Source organism: Amblyomma mixtum, chromosome 9 (assembly GCF_055824585.1).
Source record: "Amblyomma mixtum isolate Tamu chromosome 9, ASM5582458v1, whole genome shotgun sequence".
Lineage (NCBI taxonomy): Eukaryota > Metazoa > Arthropoda > Arachnida > Ixodida > Ixodidae > Amblyomma > Amblyomma mixtum.
The window spans coordinates 62,894,552-62,920,887 of NC_143020.1; the positions used below are offsets into that span (position 1 = coordinate 62,894,552).

Genomic DNA, 26,336 nt, shown 5'->3' on the forward strand with positions numbered 1-26,336 from the left:
CACATCTGTCTTCATTTTTTGTATGCACTGTGAAAGGCATGAAATGACTTGGCTGCCCACATTGTGCTCCACACTGACCCCATCACTATTGGTTTGGTTTGTTGGGGTTTAATGTCCCAAAGCGACTCAGGCTATGAGGGACGCCGTAGTGAAGGGCTCCAGAAATTTCGACCACCTGGGGTTCTTTAATGTGCCCTGACATTGCACAGTACACGGGCCTCTAGAATTTCGCCTTCATCGAAATTCAGCTGCCACGGCCGGGATCTTATCACTATCAAATCATCAACTGAAGCACTGTTATGCTCTGTAATGCACTCCCTCACATGATACCCCTTCAAAGGGCCTTTCGAGGTAGTAAGAAATATATAAATAAATGAACACCTAAATGAAATAATGAAGCAAATCTTAAGATACACCTAGTGAAACCTATTATAGCTGAATGGAATTCTGGAAATCATGGTCACTCCAAAAACGATTCATTGAAATCATTCTATGTATATATTGTCACGACCAGAGGAGCCGTGAAGGTAGACGTCGGGAAGAACCCAGGACTGGGAGCCTTCTTTTAATTATAGAGCCAGCTTCCATGACACAGAACAGAACAAGTGTGCCGCGAGATCCCACCGCCGCTTCGTCGTCGTCTTCGACTCAGCGCGGAGGCCGCGCGGCAGGTTAGGCGCGTGGCATTATATAGAAAAAATATGTTTAAAGATCCTTTAAGTTAGTGCTCGGGCAAAGTAAGACTCACTTCATTTTTACTTAAAGGTAAACCATTTTGATGAAGCAGAGAGGGAGAGCAAAGGTTAAAACTTTAATGTGGGACTCGATTACTTAATTGGGTATCTCAAAGCTGAACTTTTCTAATTAAATATAAGTAAAATAATTTGCTTAATGTTAAGTTTTCAGGTTGAAAGCTCTTAATGTTTGTTGTTACTAAAGTTACTCAGTCAAGCAAGAAAACTGTGTAAAGCATATATTGAATGTTATTGAAGGTGAAGCCTTGAGGAATATACTATCGGATGAATCTGTGCTCACAGCAGAAATGATACAACACATGTGCCAATAGCCTGTATAGAAGAATTTATATGCCAGATTGCAGTAAAAATCAATGATTTGCAACTACATGTGCAAGCATTAATTGTTCTGTACACATTATTTAGTGTACAGAACAATTAATGCTTGCACATGTAGTTGCAAATCAGTTTATGTACTGAGCGGAAGAAAATAAAAGGTACTGCACTCTGGCTATAAGTAAAGCATGAATGCCCGACAGTGTAGCAGCTGTCTTTCGTATTGAAGGCATTCATTGAAGTCATTTTATGCTGCCTTCGCATATCGTACGTGTACACTTATACACACAGCTTATTCTTGCAAAAGAGACCTCAACACGTGAGCTATACAGAGAAGTGGTCGCTATAAATCTTATTTGATGCTAATGCGCAAAGGTAGACAAAGTGATCAGGAAAAAAACATCTTCCATTGCTTTTTTCAGAATGTCTACTTGTCTTTTCGCCCTTGTTTGCTCGTTGGAGAAAGTGGGCTTGTGGACACATGTCTCGTGTTTTTATATATTTAAAAGAAGAATGCTTATCCAACTGAAAATTTAAGCATCAACGAGGTTTCTTAAAAGCAAACAAGTCCTATCCTTTGGTTGGCGCATGATAGTCGTAGTCGCTTATGTGCCATAAAACTCGACGCAATGCAAAAGTACGCTATCTTGTCAGCGATGTTTGGTTTTGATTCATTATTGCACCCAGAGTTTGTTTTTCTTTTTTTTTTTTTACTCCGGGAGATAAATACGGAAGTCCCTGTAAGATGGAAAAAAGGGAAGAGGGAGCTCTCACACTAGGGTACGGTCTCCTTTACTCCACTACGAATGCGCCGATATCCATTACAGCTGCCTAAGGAAAACGTTAGCAGCTGCAATCGCAACGAAGCCTACAAGGATCTCGTCGCAAAGCGTCACCTAATCGCGTTTTCTGAAAACACGCCCGGACAGGAGCTGTATTTTAAATCTCTACGCATGATCAGGTCCTTGTAACAAAGGCCCTAGCCATGCAGAGTTCAGGGTACGCGTGACACATGGCGTGACATGCATTGCGCGCGGCGGCATCGAGGTGGTCGCGTTCTAGCATTGTCATGGTTCTAGTACTGCGCATTCAAAGTAAAGGGGAGAAATATCTTCACACACGGTTTCTATTCGCGCAGTACGCAGAGGCGACGAGTAAACCATCGCACGAACAGGTTAAGCTACGGATACAAAATTCGGATGTAAAATAGACCTTTCCACAAATTCCGCCGCGCCACCAAGCGGCCGCGCAAAGCACTCTGGGAAAACGGAGCGCCGCGGCGCCCGCGGCGCCGCACTCTTGTCTTTTCGTACCGTCTCTCCGACTGCGCCTGATCACCGGAAAGCCTTCCTCTGCCATCTCGTCGCCATCGCTGTTTCTTATACCTGTGCTACACGGGAACGTTCGAATGACATCTGAGTCGAATGACATTCGAAAACTGGAATGACATTCGGACTCGACGGACGCGCGCGCGGTGCTACACGAAACCTTCCAAGCGCATTAGAAAGCCTCAGCTCGTTTTCAGTGTACAACGATGACGACGGCGGTGGTCACACTGCTCCGACAACGACACTATCACGGTCAACAGCAGCATGTGATTATAGTGAAATATCTAGTTTACTATAATATCATTGCAGTGGGACACATTTTTCAGGCCAACGACACCGACGAATCCAATCGGCGGACGGTCAGCCTTGTCGGCGGCTGAGCGAAAGCACGGTGATGAGGCGGCGGTGCAAATATGTTCGCGCTTCTGAATGAGCGAAACGAACGGCCATATTTCACATGTGCACACCTGGACAGTCACCAGCGATAAGCGCTTGCCAAATTAATTTCAGTCGACGACGACTCCCTTCCCCTCCGCGACGACTAGGCCTAGCGGGTCCGTGGGATATTATCTGTGATTGCGGCGGTTGTGATGAGCGAATCACTAGCTTTAGCGAATGAAAATGGTCACCGAGTGTAGTTTTGGCAATAGTGACCTGAAATTAATTATTGCTTACATCGCTGGGCACGCATATGATGAACGTGAAACGCCGGTGTGACCCAGACTGCCGAGCCGTGCTTTACGGCCAGCAGCAGTCGTCGCCATCGCTAGCTTGTGGATGACAAGTTAGGCCGTTTCAGTTAAAGCGAACGGTCGCCAAACATACTTCTGGATAAAGTAGTTTAAAATAAAGTGCTGGTCACGTCGGAGGAAGCCGGGACAAAAAACGAGAAGCGCCGGTCCTGCGCGATGTCAACAGCCCGCGGTTGTTAAGTGTTTCTCAGGCGTGCGATCGCACCATCGCTTCCCACACATTATCGCACTGCGTAAACAAGCACGGCTACAGCTGGTAAAAAAGAAAACAGGTTGATTAATAGAACTAAAGCGCCGATTGAGTTTTATGCCATAAAAACGAGTACTAACTGTTCGTACGCAGCGATGTAAACAACAGTATGAGTGCTGTCCTCATCGGCGCCCTCCTGGGGAAATTTCATGCTGACGCGGTAAATGTTCACTGCTGTAATATATAATCTTCAAGCACTCCCTTAGACAGAACACGAGCTATTTGCTAAACATGACACAGTTGGTTGGCACAGTAAGCGTGACACAGTCGGATGTTGCGTTCCGCGGCCACGGATCACTAGCCGAGCACCAGCAGGCGCTCCCAATGCATGTATATACACAGAGCCCTCGTCGCTCATGTGCCCATGGTGGTGGTGAATAACTTTATTCATAAAAGCCCCCCCCCCCCCCAAAAAAAAAACGAAAATTATGCAGTAGCATTGCGGACGGCCTTCAGGCTGCCGGTTGTGGCGTCCTGGCCGTACCTAGTCGCGACGCGCTCTGCCCCGGTCACCAGCCGAAGTTGGAGATTCGCATGTGCCCATTGCTCTGCGTAATCACAGCAGGCGTCCGTTCCGCATACACTCGGTGTGGAAAGATCGTGGAGAGACGATCCATGTATCCCTTGCGCCCGCTAGTGTTGAAATGCGTAGCATATATTTTGTGGTGTTTCGAATGCTTCCACAGGGTAAATCGCCCTTGCGAACCTTGCCGATTTATCCTGCGCACCCATTCTAGCTTCAGCTTCTTGTCCTTGGGGAATACGTGGTATGAAATGTTGATGTCCTTTCTCGTGTTGTTACTACAGCCGGGCACGCAGCACCTTTGACCGCCACCGCGATTCTAATCTGCCGACATGTCGAATGTCTAAAAAAATCCCCACATAATTGCAGAAAGACTAAGAGACAACCACCACAGCACTGCGCTGCAACATTTACAACGCGCACGAGAAGACGCACAACGCCTGAACACGGCGGCACAACACAGCAACACGCTTGACAGCAGACGACGCGGGCGGCGACCGCTCCTTTCTCCCATCATGCTTTGCGCGGATCCGCTAGGGGATGGCGCGGCGCTGCAATTTGTGGAAAGGTAGGGTGCCTCGATGCCCAGCGCTGCGCCGTACAGGGTGGAGACACGACCTTCGTGGGCGCCATCTTGGGGCAAGCGCTGAAATGCGGGCCTACGGAGCGTCGGCCGGTATCCTTCTTTAGAACGTGCTTTCGCTAGCAGGCTGAGCTGTATAAGGTTTCTCATATATGCTCACAGTTCTGAGCACTTTTTGCTTAGTGATATAAATGAGAAAAGAGCTAGCCTGTGCTTACAAGCGCAGCTTTTAGAGCAAATGACGACTGTGCAGCTAGGACAGCACTTACTTTTTGGCCGTCTCAGATGCTCAAAGCGGTTATTTTAACTGCAGTGACTGCTTTACAGAGCAATGCGTTTTGTACTGCCAGAGCATGACGGAGTTTATAAGGTGCATGACATGCAAAAGGCTTTAACTGCGTCTGTTGATGCAGATGAACAACTAGTTGACGTTTTAGTCAGCCGCGCATATCAAAAATATTTTGCATCGCAGTCGGCTCGGGTCTCTTCCTGGTCAGGTGGCGTCTCAGGGGTTGGCGAAGAGCCTTTTGTGGCGTCAGGTGTAGAATTACCAGGAAAAAGCCGCGGTGCAGGCGGCTTTCTTCGCTTCGGCTGCGCTGTTTGCGCAAGAAAGAAATTAATTCATCAGTACCCAAACATATCCGAGGCTCTAGTGCTCCTCAGATTATCTGATGCGGATACTAGGCTAGCAAGCCGAATGTGGGCAAACACGTCTAAAATCAAACAACGTCGGGACAGCCGTTGACTTGAGGAGCCGCCGTGCATCCATTCTGTTTCTCTCAACTGATCTTCCTCGAAGTGGCGTTAAAATGAGAGAGACGATGAAACTGTCATTTCGCGCCTCTGGTCGTGTGCACGCAAACAAATGAGATAATAAAAAAGCGTTAAGGAAGCGGTGCGATATTATAAGCACAGGATCACAAAGTATTTCTGTGGACGCCAACCAAGCGACAGCACTAATTCGGGTGTCGGACGGGCAAATTTAACTTCACTTAAATTTGGCTTAACCTCGGACCGGTATTTGCGCGTTTGACAACGGTGCACTCCGCCTCGCGATGTGTCATTACATGGAGAAGAAAGAGCTGTATTCGGGATGAACTTCTGTACTGCGCGGGCACCTTGCTTCCTCGCGACCGCTTTCTTAAAGCGACGGCCAGTTCACAATAGAAGTTTCTTCGCGACTTGTCGGATTGCCAGCCATATACTGTAACCGACTTAATTTTCGCGAGGGCCTAACGTTTGCGTTCGTTGCGAATCGCAAATACCTAGAAAAATTATTCCCGCGAATAATTTGAGAAAAGGGGCTTATTATTTGTGCTGCGCGGAATTTAGCACTTGCGAAAAGACCACTTGCAAAATTCCAGGACGGCTGACTCGTAGGCAGGTTTTTGCAACCAAAACTCCCTGTTCATAGACTGCATTTTCACTTCCTACTCTGGCCAGAAAAGTGGGTAGGTAGCACGTGGGAGGTTCACCCGTCAGCCTCTATTATATTCTTTTTTGAAAAGGAGAGAGGGGAATGCTCCTTAATCTGCGTGAACCGGAAGCCTCACAAGATCGAGTGTAAAGGGCAGCTGTTGAAAAAGTACAATGGCGCATTCCTTCGACAAATACCGGGCTCCACCTGCTTCACGTGTTTTCACCGCGGCTCTGAACAAAAAAAATGTGCGATCGCGAGAGAGTAAAGATCATCGTGAGACACTCCGTGAATGATACGGAATGAGTGTAGCTCACTGAAAGTGAAAAGACGCAATGATTCATATATTTAGCTTGTAAGCCTTCACATAACTGGTAATTCAAAATGTTCCGCCTCAAAAACAAAGCGCGCTACTTCCAATGCCAGGCAATACGATGCAACACGTGCTGTACTCACGTTTCTAACTAGGCTTCGAGCTGCAGCTTTGAAGGCACACAAAAATTCTTGTTGCGCACAGTGCGAGTTTGGCGAACAAGGCAAAAATATATATTCAAACCGCACAAAGTCAGTGCTTACAAGCGGATGGGCGGAGCGGTGTGGTATAATGTTATTCCTACTGAAAGCACATAACTGCTAGCGACATTTAGAAAAAGTTCTAAAATCTTTAGCGCAGACAACGACCAAGAGAAAGACGGTACACAAACACAAGCGCTTGTGTGTGTGTGTGTCTCTCATCTTCCTCGTGGTCTGTGTATGTTCGCGCTAAATTTTTTACATTATCTATATGAACAAACTAGCCAAAAAAAAAGAAGTTTTAATGATGCATAAAAACAGCACAGACATTGTGGCTTGCCTCGCAGATCTTCGCGTTGTCATTCGCCTTCCAGTTCTCACGCTTCACTTTCGCTTCCCATATTTTTCTCCGTCCCTCATCCCGTGGAAAAAGAAAACGTCGCGCTCCTTTCTTCGCCGAGCCGGCACACAATGGAACACAACACCCTGGCATGCTATTTTTCGTGAATTAAAGCAGTTCATCAGCTCAGAATCCAGCGCAAAACACAGCTTCGAACCCTCCCTAGCAGCGGCACGAAGAGCGACTTGCCCCAAGATGGCGAGCGCGGAGAAAACGGCGGCGCGGCGCATGCCAAAGCGTGTCACCACCCTGGACGGCGGCGCTGGCATCGAGGCACCCTATGGAAAGGTCTATTCAAGCCATAGAGTTTCTTACTATTACCTAGAGGGAAAGCTGGCAAGCCGTCTATGGGAGTTTGCATGGAGACCCCACGTGACCACCTCAGCCACCATGGGCGCTCAAAGCATCATGGGGCGGTGAGCTACTTGTTGCGGAACTGTAACTTTTGGCCAAAAAATAATAAAAAAATAAAGCTGTTTGATAGCTACAAACGTCCTAACATTCAATATCTTGTCTAATGATTGCAACAAACGAGCAGAAAAGTATTTAAGTGCAAAGTTTGCCTAAAATAAGACATGACTAGCTTTCCTATTGGCCAAGTGATGAACACTAAAAAAACTAATATTTCGTAATTAACAGGCGCACTTTTAAAAGTAAATATGTTTACAAAAAAAATGTTGTTGTTTAGATACTTTAAGAGGTTTTTTAATGGCATTTCGGAAGAGTAAAACCTTTTATTGACGTCGTGTGTCGTCGCGTCTTCACTACTATGGCTTTTGCACACTGCGTTCGCGCGAAAGTCGTCTGCGCACACACGAACTACGTTTTCGGAATGAAACGCCTTAGTACTGCCACTCTGTGTTCCCGAAAAACTACGACTGTGCCGCAACAAGTAGCTCACCGCCCCATGATGCTTTGAGCGTCCATGTTGGCTGAAGTGCAGCGCCGCCAGCTTTCCCTCTAGGTAGTAGTAAGAAACTCTATGATTCAAGCATTGCGCTCCATCAGGTGCGATATCGAAACCAACTGTGTCAAAATTCGGTTTTGCTTTCGATCGCGCTGGAAGGCCAACTGACAGCTAGGTTTCTAGGTTTCAATCAACTATGCCTTGCACACAGATCAAACTTTCTTTCGTCAATAATACTTAATTGAAATTGTCTGCATCGTCTTGATAATTATTTTATATTTATTTAAAATGTGCCCATGCCAACCAAGCAGGGAAGATGTAAGCACTGAAGCGATGTAAGTACGATGGCGCAAGCTGCATCGCGGAAGGCATCAACACTCGCACACATTTTATTTTTGTGTTTTGCTTGCATTGACAGTTCCACCATCTTTTGTATTACGTATTCGTTTTTGTGTGTTGTCAGTCTGTGAGAAGAAGCAACTTTGCAGCAGGAAATCTTTATGCCTAGAGAGCAAGGATAACTTCGTCCAACCCGGTAAATGTCACTTTTTCAGCGTACGCATGTGAAGGCATGGTCCGTCTTTGTGCGCGCGTGCCCAAATGTCACCGGGCAGTCACAAAAGATTCGGGCTTGTTAACGCCTTTACCACTGACATGAAAGCCACAGAAGTGTATAACCGCCGGCAGGCTTCGTGGATAATACATTTGTCATCAGCTTGACAAAAAACGCTCTTATTGCGAGCGAATCCATGTAATTTCGTGTTTTGCGTTTGTTGTGTTTGCTTTTCCATTTCACGTTTTCGCTGTCTCCGCAACCCTGGCTGCCGTGTTTACTTTTCCGGTTCCCCCTTCACTTTTGAGAAAATGGCGTCCAGCGCAGCGGCCCGGCCACCTCTCCTGTACGAATTTTCTCGAAGGTTCGTACATCCTAGCTGTCAAGGCTCGCCAAGCAAATAATTGCAAATGTGTACCAGGATCCGTTTTGCGGATCCGATTTCTGGAGTCTGTTCGGGAAGTACTGAGTGCTGTGAGCGAGGACACTTGAGTATCTCCCCGTACCGTTGCCAAAATCAAGGCGGAGCGTCTGCGTGTGTGCCTTTGGCGTCTCCGAAGAAAAGACCTCGCGACGTGAAGATTTCAAGCTCGTGAACAGTCAAGAATGACAGCTTCACAGTCCGTGCCATCCGTCTGAAAGTGCACAGTATGTACGCGAAGAGGGAAGAACCAACACTGGACAGTGTGCTAAAGGCTGTCAGTGAGGACTACGGCCTGCCGAACTTCAAGAAAACGACGTTGTGGAGGTTAGTAAAGGACATCCGATTCACATTTGAAAAAAGAAAATCGGGCTCTTTCCTCGTTGGCGTTGCATAATCCTCCTCGCAGCGCCGCCCCTCCTCCGCTTTAATGGTGTGTTCCTCGTATTTTCCCGTTTTCGTTTGTTTACTGGATGTTTCTGTTGCACTGATCTGTGCACCTTGTTTCAGTTATTCGTAGCGGCAACTTGAACTTACACTGATACCGCGGAAACGTTACCACGTTCGGGAATTGGCGGATAAGTGTTGTATTTGGCATTCGAGGGAAAAGGCGAGAAAATTTATTTATGTAATCCAGGGTTTGACGGAATCCCGTCTGGTCAGGTAGTGACATAGTAGAATGTAAACTTGGGTCACTCACCACGTCAAAAAGGGGTTAGTTGACGTTTCGGAACCACTACGGGTTCCTTGTTCACAATTGTTTATCAATGGGGCCAGACGAAAGAGACGGTAAAGATCAATGGTTCATTCGCTGACACAATTGTGAACAAGGAATTGTTTATCAATGGGGCCAGACGAAAGAGACGGTAAAGATCAAGGGTTCATTCCCTGACACAATTGTGGACAAGGAACTCGTAGCGGTTCCGAAATGTCAACTAACCCTTATGACGTGGTCAGTGACCCAAATTAATTTATGCTTTGAGCAACTGCAGCGGAAATGAAACAAACTAAATGCAGCATCAGTATTCTGTCTCTAGACTTTTTGAGAGCAGGATTCATTCCTTCTGGGACAGTGGCAAGCAGTAGGTTAACTGCACACAAATTTATTTTCTTCTGAAGCAAAATAAGGAGTGCAAACATAACTATAGAGACCTCTTTGTGCATGCAAACAAGGTGACATGAAAGGGCGTAGCCTGGTGGGAAAAGTCTATTCTGGTCTCCTCACATATCTTGCATGTGTCCACGCGCTTCTCCATTGCCGTTCACAGCTGACCTTGCATTTGATGCACCAAAAAAATAAGGAGTGCAAACATAAGAAAACCCAAGTCGCCTCTACAAATAATTCAAACAAGGTGCACAGATTAGTACAATAGAAACATCCAGTAAACAAACTAAAACGGGAAAAATACAACGAACACACTCTTACAGCGGAGGAGGCGGGGCCGCTGCGAGGAGGGTTATGCAACGCCAACGAGGAAAGAGCCCATTTCTTAGCCATTGAAGGCAGGGCAGAATAGAATGCGTCCACGCTCTCGGATGGTTGTTGTACACGCTTATGGAAGCGAACACTTTCATGAACTTTGTTGACTGGATGAATGAAGTGGGCCGTGAAGCGTACCTTAAAGGGACACTGAGGAGAGCTCTATTAATATTTGTTTTATAGCAAAATCCGACAGTTTGGCATTTCATGGCTTTGTTGCCACTTGGCTGGCAGCGAAAGATGCATTTATTTCTAAGAAATTTGGATTCGAAGTTGAAAAAGTTTTTCCCGCCGCTCTGATTCAAACTTGGGATTCTCCTATGACGACCCAGGACTAAGTGACGTGAAACATGACGTGCACATGACGTAACGCAGACTCCGTGATTTCTGGCGGCCAGCAGTGCGGCCCAGCAGCAGCCGAGAAGAAAGCTACCACCGGCCGCACGTTGAAGGCATCTATCGGCTATTGCGGCCGTCGCTACAGTCGCTTCGTTTACGTTTGCACCGGCGTTTAGCCAGCGTTACAATGGATCCCGTTCTCGAAGTTGTCAACGAAGTTCTCGCAAATAGACACCTTTAGCATACCGTGTACCTTGTTACCGTTAGCGGAATACCGGGAGCCCGCGTACCGCTGTCAGCAGGCGCTGATTGGTCCCGGCGCTGCAGGAAAGCGCGTAGCTGTCGGGTACATGGCGCCATCTGGCGACGTCAAGGAGATTTGCGCATGCATTTTCTGCGCCTCAGTGATTTGTGACTTCTCGTGTCCTAGTGTTGCTAGAACTATTGGTTCTAGCAACACTGTTTTGTCCTATGATGCCATGAAGCTTGTACTTGCGAGTTTGGCCTGTGGCGGCGATACCTGTATTTTGGTTCTTGCTCTTTTCTACGTTACAAGAGCTTTGTTGTCAGTATGAATGGCGTTTTTGTAATCAGGAGCTGGTATTCTGTCGATGCAAGTCAACTTCAATTTTTCCTCAGTGTCCCTTTAAGTTTAGCATATGACGCGCTTTCCAACTCGGTGAGCCCAAGTGAAGAGAGGATACGGCGTGCTTGAACACCCATGCAATAAAGAAGTGTGCGAATCCTTACTTCATCCGTTGCTGAAGACGCATCCGTGGCGACAGCAAAATCTTCAAATTGCTCCACCCACGATGACCAGGAGGCCGGGTCACCGAAGTCGAACGCTGGTGGCGGTGCTAGGCCAGACAAACCAGCGAACCGAGGTTGTGTCTCAGTTGAAGACGATAGAGCAGCTGCAGAAGCCTCGGCGTCCATGGCGCTGCATACGGTCTTGAGGTGGCTTGATTATTTCAGAATATCAGAATTCAAGGACTTCTGACATCATGTGGGAATCTTTTCCACATCCAGTCTCACTTCTGGCACCATGCAGAAATTGCCGAGATGGCACGGTTGCAGAGTTGGGCCGGCTGCTATGCTCCGTTTCATACATCAAGTGCAACGTTGTGAACGCTACGGAAGTAGTCTGCAGAAAAAAATAGTGAGGTGTGTCACTCCGTGCTGTTTTGTAGCCGTGTGCTCTAACGCGTCACTCCGGAGAGTCAACAGGCAACTGGAGGTGCGGGGGTGCAAATCCCGCATGGTGACACTTTTTTTTTTTTTCGCACATTTTTTTTTTTTCATCGCAAGTTGCATTTGCGTGACTTAAATGAAAAATCTCATTTTGTTCAGAATCGCTTGAATATTACACCATGTTCTGAAATGAATTGCATTCATCTGTTCATTTCATGCTTACCACGCCAATGTGAGCTGTCTGAAATTCATTGTCAGTGAGCTCGCACCGCCTTTTGGTCAGCAGTGGCAGTTTTCTTCCCGATTCTGCAGTATTGTGACTGTACTATAAGCGAGAGGTTTATGTGAAAAGATGATGTTCATCTGTCGGGTTTAATTAGCACAGTGGTGAGTGCTCTGTGGCCCGATTAACAAGTGGCCGTCTGCAACTTTCGATTTCGCCATTGCCGAGGAGCCCACCCTTTTGTGGGTCTCTCTTAAGGTACCTGGCATGTTATGAATTGTTCCGTGCAACCGGTTAGTGGTGAATGCAGTCTTCGCCATAAGTGTCTGGGACCGACCTTGGCACTTTGCTGTAGAGTAGCCCAAAAGGACTTGGTGAGAGCAATTATTTTTTTTCGGATCGTAATGTTCAGAAGAAAGATGTCTGTTAATTTAGAAAGCTGTTTTATCATACAGGAGCCTAGAAAATATATTCTACACATCTTAATCCCCTATTTTCTGACTGTGTATGCGTAACATTCTTGTGCATATCTGCAATTCTTTTATTTTTGTTAAGGTATCTTTTGTTTTTAAGCAAAGCGCGTTTTCCTTTGTCATTGAAGATAGCTCTATAACTTGGCTATTATATGCGGAAAAAGAGCAGTATATTTAAACTGATGGGTCAAATTATTTTTACACACACCACCTCGATATGCCCTGTTTTCCCATGTTAAGTGTTAAATTTAGAACATAGTGTTGATTCCACAGTGACAGAAAATAGTACTGCCTCAAGAGTTGCAGATTTGTTGTTGTGCACAAATGTATATGAAGGCAATACAGAGGCAAGTCAGCTTGTCTCGATTTCCCTGCTCTCCTAGCAGAGCAGAAGCTGCTCAGGCAGGATTTTTATGCAGCCAGGCAAAAAGATTTCCGAACTGGGGGAGCGTCAAGTAAGAATACAGAAAAAAATGTACAACGCTATGAAGAAATATTTCGAAAAGAGCAAACAATAAATGAGATAGGACAGTAAAGAATGTTGACCATGATGTATTCTGGAAACAGCCAGTGGCATGGATCACAGTGCATACAAATTAAAGGACACGTACAGTGAAGGTACACCACACAATCAGTCAAGTGCTCCAAAACTGGAAAAAAAAAATGTGGAGGCCATAGTACAACATTATTTCATACAACGAAAACCTGACCAATGTCTGAACAGGGTTGAAAAAGCAGTGCATTTTCAGTCAACAAAATCAAATTCCTGGGACATGTACTAACAAAGACATGACTGAAAACAAACAAGTTCACACTGAACTGAGCAAGAGCGAGCTCGGAATCATTCACACCCGCCAAAAATTAAGGACAGAACATACAGTACTGGCTACCTCAATACTGGCACTGCAGCATTGCTTAACATGTCAAAACGACCAGAGATTGACAGTAATGCAAGACAGCACCAAACCAGGACTCTCTTTTCAGGACATGAAGATCAGACACCCATGCATACCATTCCCAACCCTCACACACAAAATGAGGCCCATTCCTAGGGGTGTGTGAATGTCCGAAAGTTTTGGACTGCAAACTGAATAAATTCCTGTTCAATTAGTTGAACAAATCAAACAGTACATGTTCAAAATTATTTAAAATGAATTGAATTTTCCCTCAAATTTTCAGATACTTTTCGAATAATTGACACAATGCTTGGTTAAAGGGACTATGAAATAAATTTATTGAGATTACGTAAAGATAGGCAATCCATCACTCGTCACCCCAGCGCAAGAATTTTTGAGCTAGCATCAATAACAACGAAGTTATAGACGATTAAAAATCATGCTCCTCCTCTCCCCCCTCAACTCGTACGCGCGGGGCACCATAAAAAAAAATAAAGAACACAGCTCCGGGACTGGGCTCCGCCCATGAATACGTCATTCGCCGACGTTCGGTTTACGACTTCCGGTTGTCCCACTCCCGAGAAGCAGCGTGCGTCGGCAGCGTCTCTCCGGTCTCTGCGCTTTCTTGGTTCCCGAACTCGCGACAGAAAGAGGCGGCAGAGGTAAATTGAAAACATGCGCGAAGGCAATGCCCTGGATCGCGTTGCCCGAGGGGGGCGCGCGGCGGCTCGAGCAGACTATTTTCACAGCTACCGGAAGTGTGCCCGTGACGTCGTAGCTGCCGCAGCTCAAGAGAATGACAGCGTGTGGTGGCCTGCCGACGTCATGGGACTAGTGACGTCTGTTTTCCCGATTTTGGTTCCAAAATGGCTCCCTACGAAGACACCAAACGGCCCGCGAATTTTAAAAAACATGATTTTTAAAAATTTATAATAAATTGCCGGCTCAGTTCCGAAGACTCATACTTGGTGTCAATGCTTCTGAGCATCACTTCTAACATTTACAAGCGGCTTTTAATTCTTTGCATGGTCCCTTTAAGCTCCGCTGTATTTTTCTGCAATGAATCTTCCAAAAACTGCACACATTGACGACTTGTACCACTATTCATATTCTAATTGGAAAAAGTACTATTTGCACTCCCTTACAAATTCTACTTCTATACAGACACTATTAACATGACCACCACGTCCTTCACATCCACCTCACCACCTGCACTACAAGTTACTGCCTGATACAATTCGATGCTAATGAGCATGTGCTTTTGCACACACAAGAGTGGTCACAGCATGCCGATGAGTCCTCCCTCATTCCTCGGTAGACTGATCAAGATACACACACCCACATGCACACATTTTCATGTTTCCACCCACACAAGCACAAAGGTGATTACAGCATGCCGATGAGTCCTCTCTCTTTCCTCGGTAAACAGATCAACACACACCCACATGCACACATATTTTCACCTTTCCACCCACACACTCGCGACGTGTCCCTTCACCTGGCTCCATACAAGTTCAATGGGATTGAACTCGCAGTGGTACGGTGGTAAATGAAGCACTTCGTGGTCATGGGTAGCCGCCAGCAGGGTGTCAATCCAGTACAGTGTTTGGTGTGCTTACTTTTTGAGGAAGCTCCAGCAGTTCTTCCCTCACCACGTCCTGTGACCACGGAACACCTTTCTTTGTGAGCCAAAGCTGAATCTCAGCTTTGTGCGCAGACTTGGTAGGTGCTTTTTCAAGAGCCACACTACAATATGGAGCATTGCCCGTGACGACAATGCTATTGGCCGGAATGTTTGGCAAAAGCTTTTCGGTGAACCACTTCTCAAAGTAGTTGCCATCCACCTCAGAGTGGTAGTCAGCGTGGTTTCCCTTTTTTGCTCTGGAGAAGTCAGCAGTGTCTTGCAAGAATTCTGTTGCACTGCTCCCAGCATGTACAAGGATAAAATGGGTCCCTTTGCCCGAAGGCGCAACCAATCCAGTTGTTAAACCTTTCAGGAAGGCATCTAGGTTGATGATGCACCTGTAAGTGCGAAACAACCAAGTGCACAAGTTAATGCTTGTAAGTAAACAAACACTGCTGACCACTGTCTCACGCTCAAAGACAATCAAGAAAAAGAATTATCATGGCTTTATTGCCCCCTTGTTCGGGCTTATATTTTGCGCCCAGGCGGCATTTGGTAGCCAGTTTATATTCACTGTCTTGACTAATTCGGCAACATTTTAAATCTCTCCATTTGTGGCGACTGAGAACAAAAATTGCCAACGTTCGCAGCAGTAGCGCCAGTAACTCACATCACCGGAGCAACAGGCAGTGTACTGTGCGTGTTCATTCGTTCCTACGGTGACGACAAGATGGCACTACCCATTGCAGTGATACGTATTTGGCAGTTTTGTTGTTTTTGCTTGCCGCACCAACTGGGATTTAGCGATTAAATCTGACCCATGCAGACACGTGCCCCACCGAAACGTAGCGCAAAGGCCATGAAACCTCACCTCTACGCAAAAGGTCGGTAACAGCAACGTGGTTAAGACGATTTCTTTTAAATGTGTTATTCTGAAGCAGCGCTCACTGTTATGACTATGAGGTTGCAACGCTAATATCAACCACTATGAGAAGCCAGTCTAAACGTGCTGCATAAGAAAATAAGCAAGGAAAGACTCATACCTGCCCTGTCCTCGGAATTCCAGCTCTTTCCTCGTTGGCATTGCATAGCCCTCCTCGCAGCGGCGCCCCTCCTCCTTAGCTCTAAGATTGTGTTCGCCGTATTTTCCAGTTTTCGATTGTTTACTGGATGTTTCTATTGCACTGATCTGTCCAGTCTATTTGAATTATTTGTAGCGGCGACTTCGGTTTTCCCGCGTTGAACTCGCACTGATACCGTGAAAATGTTACCACGTTCAGGAATTGCCAGATAAGTGTTATATTTGGCATTCGAGGGAAAAGACAAGAAATTAATTTATGCTTTGAGCAAATGCAGCGGGAATGGAACAAACTAAGTGCAGCATCAGTATTCTGTCTGTAGACTTTTTCAGAGCTGGATCCATTCCTTCTAGGACAGTGGCAAGCAGTAGGTCAACTGCAAACAAATTTATTTTCCTCTGGTGCAAAGTAAGGAGTGCAAACATTATAAGAAACGAAGTCGCCACTACGAATAATTCAAACAAGGTGCACAGATCAGTGCAATAGAAACATCCAGTAAACAAACAAAAACGGAAAAATACGACGAACACACTCTTAGAGCAGAGAAGGAGGGCCGGCGCTGCGAGGAGGGTGATGCAACGACAACGAGGAAAGAGCCCCCGATGCAACCACTGCTCTTCCAGCGTCGAAGACAGGCTGGTTCGTGACCGCTTCGTTGTTGGCCTGTTCGATACCAAGCTTTCAGAACAGCTTTGTTGAACGCCGGATTTGACTCTCGATAAAACGCTTTCACATGCCCACTTGTATGAGGATGCGCAGAAGGAAAGCATGGAACGAGCGCACGACGGTACTTTGCCTGTGCATGTGGACACCACTGCGTGTCGCAAATCCATTCCGAGAGACTCTCGTCGAAATGCTTAGGAGAAACCCTGCAACTTCTGCGGACACAAAGCTCATGCATGTGATACCTGCCCTGCGCGCAACGCTGTGTGCAGGTTCTGCTAAAAGAAAGGTCATTTTGAGAGCGTCTCTGTCACCAAGCAACGCTCATCTGCAAAACACTCGCACTCCGTTTCTGTGCATCCTATTAAGAAGGAGAAGACAGAGAACGCCAAGTTCATGTGTGTTAAGGTCAACGGACTTCCTCTTGAATTTAAAGTGGACTCTGGTGCAGAAGTGACTGTGGTTCCCGACACCTTTGCAGGCATTCCGTCGCGGCTGGACGCGCTGGCGAGTCGCCTCACCGGGCCAGACAACCGGCAGCTGAGGGTTGCCGGCCAATTTTCAGCTACTCTTGGGTGGAAGGCTCGCACTTCGTAGCAGAGAATCTACGTCCTGCCATTGCAGTCGACGCCACTTCTGGGTTACTCAGCCATCACATTTCGTTGATGCGCTGGCACGTTCGCAAGTAAGTCAGGCTGCTCCTTCTCATTCTCCTGGTCAGTTGCCGACACAGGATATTTTTGAAGGCTTAAGGAATTTTGGTGTTGAGTACACTATCCGACTAAAACCGAACGCTGTACCTTTTGTTCTGAGTGTTCCCCGTAGGATTCCCCTGCTCCTCCATAACGGGGTTAAAGATTGTGGGGTTACTGGCACGGTTCGGACCCTGAACTCAGGGCCAACGCCACTCCGCTAGCTCGACCACACCTGTGGCCGCGAAGAACAACACCTCCGAGGAATAAGCCCGCAGGCAAGAGCTTTAATTGGGATCTCCCAATAGTTTTCCTCGGTCGCGCGCAGACAGCCGCGGCAGGCAACGGGCACAGGACACAGGCACAGGAGACAGGCACAGAGCAGTTCAGGTCACCTGGGCCGCCGCTGGTCTCGCGTCCGCTCTCTCTCAAGGCTCGCTGTCAACTCTCCATCAGACTGTGCCCGTGCGCGCGGCCCGCGCGGCCGCCGAAACCGAGAGGGCTGGGAAAGGAGGGCTGCCCACGTGACGACGCGTAGTCGCGGGCGCCTCCCCTCCGCTCCATGTCGGGGGCCGCCAGAGGAAGAGCCGTGGTAGGCCACGAGAGAGAGAAGGGTGCATCCGGCGGGCGAGGGGCAACATGAATCCCCACACCCTCCCTCTCTCAATAGTGACCTCCACCCGCTGAAGCGAACTCAGCGGATCAGCAGGTCCATGCCGCCTTTCCGGAGACTGGGCCCCGGGATGGTAGCTCTGCGCCTGGGGCGCGGGCCAGACCAGGATGGCGCCCGCGAAAGCCGGCCTCCTCCGCATTCAGGCCGCCCATCGTCAGCTCGGCCCGCGCTGTTCCGGAACCGCCGTCGAGGCCCCGTGCGATGGTGTGGGGGCGAAGTTCGGCGGCTCGACCCCGGCCGCGCGCCGCTCTCCGTGCCGTCGCTGAAGCCAGGGCCGTAAATCAGGGCAGCCGGAGGGGGGGGCTCGGCTCCTCCGAGCGGGCGTCTTGCAGTGCTCCGGGTACAGGAACTACACCGGCTTGTGTATCCACACAGGCAGGGTGGGCACGAGACCTCTCGCACCAGGCTTTGCCGTGGTCGGCATGGGTCACATTCGGCGATCTCGCCAAGTTCGGATATTGTGACGTCGGGGGCAAGGATCTCCTTGCATTCGGTCCACCGTGCGCGATCTCGCGCGTCTGGCGTTCCTTCGCCGTTTGCTCGATCTCGAGCTGTTTTGGCCAACCGACGCCGCCGTGTGCGTGATCTCACGTTTTCGGCATTCTCCCGTTCCCCCAGCGAGCTCGCTGGCTTCGGGTATCATAGCGATGCCTGTAGAGATCTCTCTGGGCTTCGCTCGCCTCTGCGCAATCTTGCGCGGGTGGCGTTTCTGCTTCCACAGCAACCTCCCTCTGGAAGTACTGTTTCAGCTCTCCCACGTGAATGGGTCCGCTGATTCGGCCCGATCTCGGGTCTTTCAGCCGGTAGTTGAGCCGCGAAAGCTTCTCAGCGATCAGGAAGGGTCCCACCCATTTGGGCGCTAGACTGGCCGCGAAACCTGCGGCTGCATCGCTGAGTGCGTGATTGCGCTTGAGAACGAGGTCTCCCATCTGAAAGTCCACGTCTCTGTGTGCGCGATCATAAGTGGCCTTTTGACTTTCCCTGGCCTTCGCGCGGCTGCGGTTCGCCTCCTTAATGGCATTTGCCAAACGCTCGCGCAATCGCCTTGCGTAGTCGTCAACATCTGCCGTGACTTCGCGGACACTCTCCGACCCTTCCATGAGAATTGTGTCCATAGGCGTGTTCAGCTCTCTGCCAAACATGAGAAAAGCCGGCGTGAAGCCGGTCGAGCGATTTGTGCTCGTGCGCAGGGCGAAGGAGATGGCGTCCAAGTGCTCATCCCAATCATTGTGCGATCTCGCATATGCGCCCAGGAGCGGCTTGATATCTCGATTTCGGCGCTCGCTCACATTGGACTGGGAATGGTAGCACGTGGTTTTCTGCTGCCGAACACCCATTGCTGCACACGTATCACGGAAAACTTTCGAAGTGAAATACGTGGCATTGTCAGTGATCAGCCGCTTTGGAAAGCCGTAGCGGCAAAACACTTCACACAGCTTTGCCAGGATCTCCCAGGCAGTCGCTTTTCGCAGCGGGTACAATTCAGCGATCCCACTGAAGTGACACGTGACTACCAGCACGTATTTGTACCCTCGTTTGCTGCGCGGCAGCGGCCCCATCAAATCGCACGCCAGGATCTCCCAGGGCTTGGTGCTTATGACGGGTTGGAGTAAGCCGGGTGCCTTTCCACCTCTAGGCTTTCTCTCTTGGCAGACGTGGCATGTTCGTACATATCTACATACGTCAGCCTTCATTCCCGGCCAGGTAGCAAACCGACAAAGCTTCTGCCATGTCTTTGGAGCGCTCCCGTGACCGTCTGCGTCGTGATAGTGCCGCATAGCGGCGCGCCGCAGTTTCCGCGGAATAACGGCTTTGAAACTCTCATCCGAGGCCTCTTTGCCTGGCACGTATTTTAGCAAAGCTCCATCACGGTCCAGGAGGAAGTTCTCCAACTCACTCGCCGCAATACCAGCGACACTAGAGTTAGCGCCAACCACACTACCAGTGGCTTCACAGCGCAATTTGGCCTGACTCGTCGGAGTGTCTGTCTCTTCACTAAGACTATTGATCAACTCCTGACAGAATGAGTCTTCCTGCTGAGCCTTGACAAGCTCTTCTCTGCTGAACGCAACCTCGAGAGGGATCCCCGCTCCAACGAGGTGCACGTGCTCTCGGGGCTTCGAAAACGGGGCACTCCCCGCAACGAGCTCCTTCCGCAGAGGGGGAGACAGCTGCCACTCTGCCTCCTCCTCGTCCTGGCCGGCCGGTTGGGTGTCAGTGACCGGCGCCCGTGACAGCGCATCGGCGACTACATTTGCAGTGCCTTTGCGGTAACGCACTTCGAACTCGAAGCGTTGCAGTGTCAGGGCCCATCGCGCAAGTCTCCCGCTGGGCTCACGCAGGTGTTTCAGCCAGGTTAAGGCCATATGGTCGGTCTCGACCGTGAACTTTGTTCCCTCTACGTACATCTCGAACCTTCGAAGTGCGTAGATGATGGCCAGGCATTCCTTTTCTGTCGCTGAGTAATTGCGTTCTGCCGGCGTCAGGGCGCGGCTCGCAAATGCCACAGGTAGGAGTTCATGCCCCTCCATCTGAAGGAGTACTGCTCCCACCCCGATATCACAGGCATCTGTCTGGATAACAAATGGGCGGTTCAGGTCGGGCAGCTTCAAAGCCGCCGTCTCAGCGATAGCGTGCGAGAGCTGATGAAAGCTCTTTTCCTGCTCGTCTCCCCATATCCACGGAGAAGACTTTCTTAGCAATCTTGCCAAGGGCGCTTGCAGTCGCACACAGTTAGGAATGAAATGGCGATAGTATCCCACCATGCCAAGGTAACGGCGAACACCGCTCACATCTTTAGGCGCAGGAAACTCCAGGATCCCCCGAAGCTTCTCTGGATCAGGAGACACCTGTCCCCGTTTTACTCGATATCCAAGCAAGCTCACCTGAGCCTGGCAGATTTGCACCTTTGCGGGATTGAGCGTGATGCCAGCCGCCCTGAGATTTCCCAGGACATCTCTCAGGTGATCGAGGTGCTCCTCGAAAGTTTGAGAGTAGACGATCACATCGTCCAGGTATGCGAGAGCGTGATGCCATCTGGCGTCTCCGAGTACACGGTCCATCAGCCTTTGGAATGTGCTCGGAGCTCCGGACAAACCGAAAGGCATTCTCGTGAAGTGAAACAGACCTCTGTGACACGTGAAGGCCGTTTTGCACTCATCGCCCGGTCGCATTTCGACCTGCAGGTACCCCTTACTTGCGTCAAGAATCGAGAAGAACTTAGCGCCGCCGAGATTTGAGACGATCTCGTCTATTCTCGGGAAGGGGTACGCATCTTTCTTTGTGACCGCATTCAGCCGCCGATAGTCAACGCACAAGCGCCACGTGCGATCTTTCTTCGGCACAAGAACCACTGGGAACCCCCAGGGACTGGAAGAGCGGCATATGAGACCAGCATCGAGCAACTCCTGGAGCGCCTCGTCGATAGCTTGCCGTCTGGCAGCACTGACGGGCCTTGGGTTACATTTCCAGGGCAGCGCGTCACTCGTATCTATGCGGTGCTGCACCAAACTAGTGCATCCCGGCTGGTCCGTGAATATCTCGTCAAAGTCATCCAACAACGACAAGAGGCGGTCACGTTCGAGCTGTGTCAGCGCACCGGCATCTGCCAGTAAGTTGTGCATTTTCTCCCCCGATCTCGGAGGAAACCCGTGCTGACATGCCGCCGCTGCCGATCTCGGCATTGGGCGGGGAAACCCGCTGTCTCTTAGCTCGCCGACATCTGTCGGTACAGCCTGCCTGCCCTTCTCCGATCTCGGAGAGGGAGCATTGAAGCGGGCCGCTGCTGCCGATCCCGGCATTTGGCGGTGCGGGCTTTGCTCGTGGGAGGTATTTCGCTCCTCCGCGGGCGTGTCGGCCGTGCGTTCTGACAACGATCTCATTGCAGTCGGCGGGTCGACCAAGGGCCTCAGTGGGGCGCACGGGTTCTCCCGATATCCGCCACGGGCGATGTCTACAACCAGTCCAGTTTTCGCCAAGAACTCTCGGCCTAGAATAACTGGCACTGTGAGACCAGGCAGGTGAACGAAACGCATTCTGCGCACACGCTGATCCCAGCGCACTGCGAGGCGAACGTCACCACAGGACCGCACTTCTCCGCTAGCTAGCTGGAGTGGCGTCCTTCGCTGTCGCAACCGGACGGATCTCCGCCGGAGCTGGGAAACGACCTCGTCTCCTATTAGCGAGATGCTTGCCCCCGTGTCCAGCAACGCCTTAAAGGTTCTCCCCGCAACTGCGAGGTCCATGAAAGGAGCAGGCGTGTTAGTTGGTTCTCCAACTTTGAATGCGGACGTGACGGGGTTGGGCTCCCGAGCGTTGGTAGCCTCCGCCGGTGCTGCTACCGGCGGCCTGCCTCGTTTCCCGATCTCGAGGGGCAGTTTCTGGCTATGTGACCACTCTGGCCACAATTAAAGCAGCGCACAGATCTCCATGCTTCTCGCTGCGAAGCTCGGGGGGTCTCAGTGGCACCTCGGCCATCCAGCCGTACATGGATCTCCGTGGGTGCTTTCTGAGCAGGCGTGGGCTTTTGTGGCGGTACCCCGCAGATCTCCGGGGGTTGTGTATCAGCACTCCGCAGCCCGTACCTGTAGGGATCCAGAGCACGATCCGATATTGCGAACGGCATCCGCTCGTTCGTGAACGCACCTGCCATGGGAGTGATCTCACCCCTTATCGCTGCAACGCCGCTCCAGGCACACCTTGGCTCGAGGCACTCCTCAGCCGGCGGTGGGGGCCGGTATTTACGGGCCGCTGAAATTTGAGCCTGGACTCGGCGCGCTTCAACGGCAAGCTCGTTCAAATCGCTGCATCTGCAGCCCCTCAAGTAGAGGGAATATGTCGGATGGCTCTGCCGGATGACACGTTCCACTCGCTCCGAACTCGGAGCTCCTGGGTCTGCATATTCATACAGCTCTTGCATCGCTCGTACGAACTCGACAAGCGATTCATCCGGGGCCTGTGTCCGCAGTTCAAGCTCTCGTCGCATACGCAGCTTGTAATCGTGTGGAAGGAACTCCTCCCTGAACAAGCGTCGAAAATCAGCCATGTTGCCTGCTGTGTGGCCAACCAACTGGTACCACCGGGCGGCTTGATCAACGAGTGCGACGGGGAGAACTCGTCTCAGAATCTCGCTCTCGCTCAGGTCACTCGCTAGCTCGTACCGGCGCAGGGCCAGCAAAAAGTCATTCGCACTTTGCTTGTCGCTGTAGCCACTGTAATTCGGTATCGGCACTCCGATCCGAGGGCCGGGCGAGCGCACTAATTGCAACATCTGCTGCAAAGCGTTTGCGAGGACGTTTGCGATGTTCTCTCCCTCTGCCGGACACACTGCGCGCTCTTCAGCCACCTGGCTGGGTGCGCGTCCCACATTTGCGGGCGTAGTTAGAGCGGGGCCAACTGGCCAGCTTTTGTTGCCTTCGCCAACTGGCGGTGGCTTGTAGTGGTGCTCGGGACCTCCCGGACCAAGTTGCGCTGCGTCACCCTCTGCCATCTGGCGGGGAGCGCGGCCCGCATCTGCGGGCGTTGACGCAGTTAGACCACCTGGTCTGAATGCGTGCGCAGGAGTTGAAATGAGCGAGTAGCCGACGCCAACTGGCAATGGCTCAACGAGCAGTCCAGGATCTCCTGGGTGGAAACTCGGTTTGCGAACCGCATCTGCGGACGCGCCTGAGACGTAGCGGAGCGTTTGGAAGCCACTGACACCTGACTTTGGCTTTCCTTGCTGGCCGGGATCTCCCGGCGCGTAACCAGTTGCGCGACCCACATCTGCGGGAGCGCCTGGGGACACGTTCAGCAGAACGGAACTCCTGTAGCCACAGCCATCTGGCTGCTCCAGCTCGGAGTATTCACCAGGAACTCCTGGCGCAATATTTCGGACGCCAGCCGCGCCTGCGGCTTCATGCATAGCGCCCGATGGACCTTGCGCTACCGCATCCGCGGTCGTTTTAGATGTGGCCACGGAAACGATGCTCGAGATCTCCCGTGCTTCGCCGCATACATCGGCCAACATCATTAGGTCCGGCAGCCCGTAGCGCGGGCTGGTCATGCTGTTCTTCGTGAGCTAGCACCCTACCTGGAACTCCAGAGGGGCCCCACGTTGGGCGCCAAAATGTGGGGTTACTGGCACGGTTCGGGCCCTGCACTCAGGGCCAACGCCACTCCGCTAGCTCGACCACACCTGTGGCCGCGAAGAACAACACCTCCGAGGAATAAGCCCGCAGGCAAGAGCTTTAATTGGGATCTCCCAATAGTTTTCCTCGGTCGCGCGCAGACAGCCGCGGCAGGCAACAGGCACAGGACACAGGCACAGGAGACAGGCACAGAGCAGTTCAGGTCACCTGGGCCGCCGCTGGTCTCGCGTCCGCTCTCTCTCAAGGCTCGCTGTCAACTCTCCATCCGACTGTCCCGTGGGCGCGGCCCGCGCGGCCGCCGAAACCGAGAGCGGTGGGCAAGGAGGGCTGCCCACGTGACGACGCGTAGTCGCGGGCGCCTCCCCTCCGCTCCCTCCGCCGCCGCGCCTAGTCGGGGGCCGCCAGAGGAAGAGCCGCGGTAGGCCACGAGAGAGAGAAGGGTGCATCCGGCGGGCGAGGGGCAACAAGGATCCCCACAAGATGAACTTGACTCGCTTGAAAGACTGGGAGTTATTAGGCGTATTGACAAGCCTACGGCATTGTGTGCAGGCTTGGTGGTGGTTCCTAAAGTTTCAGGTGAATACCGCCTCTGTGTGGATCTGACAAAACTTAGGAGGTTCTCAGGGAAAGGCACGTTTTACCTACGGTTTAATGGATCCTAGGACAACTAGGTGACACCAAAGTTTTCTCAGATCTGGACGCCACTGCTGGATTTCATCAAATTCATCTTTCGGAAGATTGTCTGAAATTCACTACATTCATCGCGCCTTTTGGTCGTTACTGCTACTGTCATTTATTGTTTGGAATAACATCTGCTCCGGAATTTTTTCAAAGGGAAACTGCTAGAATCTTGGAAGGCCAATCTTTCAAAGGGAAACTGCTAGAATCTTGGAAGGCCAATCTAACGTTGTCAATATGATTGATGACATTCTGGTTTTTGGGAAAGATAAAGAGGAACACGACCAGAAGTTATCTGAAGTTCTCGATTGTCTAAGCAGAGCAGGTGTAGAGCTTAACAAAAACAAATGTTGTGGACAACGGCAAATAGAGTTCCTAGGCGTAGTTGCGAGTGAAAACGGTATTTCTCCGAGTCCTGACAAGCTTGAAGCTATCCGTTCTTTACCAACTCCGACAGATGTTCATAGTGTTAGCCGGTTTCTTGGTATGGTGAACCACATTGGTAGCTTCCTTCCAAATCTGTCGCAGGCTACAGCACCAATTAGAGAACTCCTGAATATGCATAGCAACTGGTACTGGGGCTCTATGCAAGAGTCAACTTTCAACAAGGTCAAGTCACATCTTCACTGTGCGTAGCTAAGTATCATCCAAGCTACAACACAACTCTCTCATGTGATGCCAGTTCTTTTGCTCTGGCACAGTTCATTTGCAAGAACAGCCCACTGGCGAGCTACGTCCTGTAGCATTTGCATCTCATGCTCCGTCAGAGACAGAAAAACGCTACAGCCAGACCGAAAAAGAGGCTCTAACAGTGCCATGGGCAATTTACCGGTTTGACCAGTTCATTCGTGGTATCTCATTTATTGTGGAAACGGATCATCAGCCTCTAGTAACTCTTCTAGGGAAATCAGATCTTGACACGATGCCTCCTAGTATTCAGAGGTTCCGTATCAAACTGATGCGATATCAGTTCCGAGTTGTTTATGCTCGTGGTAAGCAGCTTGCTACTGCAGACACACTGTCTCGCTCTCCAGTAGCTCCACCTCCCCAACAAATGGACGTGGTCAAAAAATTCTTACAGCTGCATATTTCAGCCATTACTGAAACTCATCTACTCAGTCGTGATGACGTTCGCAGCCATCAACAACAGGATGGAGTCGTTTAGCTCAATACTGTACTCAGGGTTGGCTGCGTAAGGAAAGACTTCAAAAATATATAAAAAAGTATTAGGAGTATAGAGGTTATTTGTCCCTCAGATTCTATTCTCTTCAAGGACCATAGACTTGTCATCCCTGCTTCTCTCCAAAAGATGATAGAACTTTTCCACGAGGGTCACCAGGGTATAAATAGAACGTGTCAGCGGGCGCAAGAAGGTGTTTGGTGGTTTGGCATGTCCCAACAGATCCGTGACAAGGTACTCAAGCGCCGACAATGTGTTTCAACACGAATCTCTCGTCAGGAGTCACTTATGGTTACAAAA

The 26,336-nt window shown here is 50.1% G+C and overlaps 1 protein-coding gene across 3 annotated transcripts in view; it reads left to right on the forward strand.

Moving 5' to 3' along the window:
* Positions 1-8,530: 8,530 nt before the first annotated feature.
* Positions 8,531-26,336, forward strand: part of LOC149329328 (uncharacterized) — a 39,352-nt gene continuing 21,546 nt past the window's right edge. Inside the window, exons 1-2 of one of the 3 annotated variants that reach the window (XM_089561860.1) lie at positions 8,531-9,044; positions 17,167-17,370. In XM_089561860.1, the coding sequence (XP_089417986.1) occupies positions 8,947-9,044; positions 17,167-17,370 (302 nt within the window). In that variant the 5' untranslated portion in view covers positions 8,531-8,946. Of the gene's footprint in view, positions 9,045-10,177; positions 11,701-17,166; positions 17,371-26,336 lie in introns of those variants that run through there. The other 2 variants (XM_089561861.1, XM_089561859.1) reach the window with 2 other exon arrangements.